At 39.9% G+C, this 1,370-nt stretch overlaps 1 protein-coding gene across 1 annotated transcript in view; it reads left to right on the plus strand.

Moving 5' to 3' along the window:
• Positions 1–1,370, plus strand: part of trmt44 (tRNA methyltransferase 44 homolog) — a 42,550-nt gene that overhangs the window by 14,844 nt on the left and 26,336 nt on the right. Inside the window, exon 5 of the mRNA XM_032511341.1 lies at positions 341–448. Within this exon, the coding sequence (XP_032367232.1) occupies positions 341–448 (108 nt within the window). The remainder of the gene's footprint in view (positions 1–340; positions 449–1,370) is intronic.

The raw sequence follows: 1,370 nt of genomic DNA on the forward strand, positions 1-1,370 counted from the left end.
CCCCCCCCCCCCCCCCCGGGGAACTTTCCATAAGATCATCTCTCAATGCAAATTAAACCAGCTATTAGGCTAACTAAAATAATAGTTATTCTTATTTATAAGCTTTAACATGGGTGTGTAAACTTTCTCAAGCCACTGTATGTGTAGGTGTTTTACCCGTCACATGTTGTCAGGTCACGCAACCAAAGTTCTGTCAATCCATTTGAGTGTGAAAAATTGATTTGACCCAGTAAAGGAAATCATATGTCACGCCAGAGGCAGGTGAAAAGGTGTTCGCTGCAGGCAATTGAAAGCTCTCTTGAGCATACAGTGGTGTTGAGTCTCTGTCACTGTGCTGCAGGTGCTGTGGGCTGAGGAGCGAGCAGAGAAAAATCTGAACGCCAGACAGTCCTTTGTGGACCTGGGCTGTGGAAACGGCCTCCTGGTTCACATACTATCCAATGAAGGGGTAAGTCAGGGGCTCGCTGAATGTTGGCGGTCAGTGATATGTACAGAGCATTACTTCCTGGTTAAAAGCTTATTGAAAGGCCACATTAGCTTACAGATTGATCTACATAGCTGTGATGTAGATAGATGGTTTCTTACCTGATAGGGTTAATGGTTATATGGGCCTTGCTTTGTACTGAACTGGATGCAACACTTAGAATCTAAAACTGAACTGAGGAAAGTTAGAAGTCCCACCTTAATGTCAGATTATAAACAACAAAGCAATGTTCTAATAATGTACTGTACGTTTTGAAAGCAGATGGAATCGTTAATCAAACAAGACAACACAAAATTCCTATCAACTACATCATGAAGAATTTAATTGCAAAATGCTTCAACTGAATAGAAAATTATTTAATTCACTATCAGAACAAATCATTCTGCTTGAGAAGCTGGAATCAGTACATATATGCGTATTTGGCTGCTTGAAAAATGAATGAAACAATTAATTGATTATTCAGATAGTTGACGATTCATTGTCTTAGGTTCAACTAATGAATGAATTGAATAATTGTTGCAGCTCTTGTCTGGAGCCAAGTGGTGGAACATCTGTCTACCTTTTGTAAAATCACCGGCTCCTTACAGCGGGGAAGATGCACGCTAGTGTGATTTTGATTCTGAATCACTTTATCAATAAAAGGAAAACTTTTCCTCTTCTCAAACTTGGAACATATCACTGAACACCTGAAATGTATGAGAACTCATTTAGTCGTTGGGCTTTTCAATGATCAAATAACACAATCCAAGCAAATCCCGCTATAAGAATTTCTATGAAACATTTCATATTTGGTACATTACAGCAGGCAGGTCCATCACCAACACCACAAATGAAGTAGGTTAGGAGCACTGAGGCCTGTGAGGTTTAAAGAGAGCCTCCAAACGAA

This window comes from Etheostoma spectabile, unplaced genomic scaffold, assembly GCF_008692095.1.
Source record: "Etheostoma spectabile isolate EspeVRDwgs_2016 unplaced genomic scaffold, UIUC_Espe_1.0 scaffold352, whole genome shotgun sequence".
In the NCBI taxonomy this organism is placed as follows: Eukaryota; Metazoa; Chordata; class Actinopteri; order Perciformes; family Percidae; genus Etheostoma; species Etheostoma spectabile.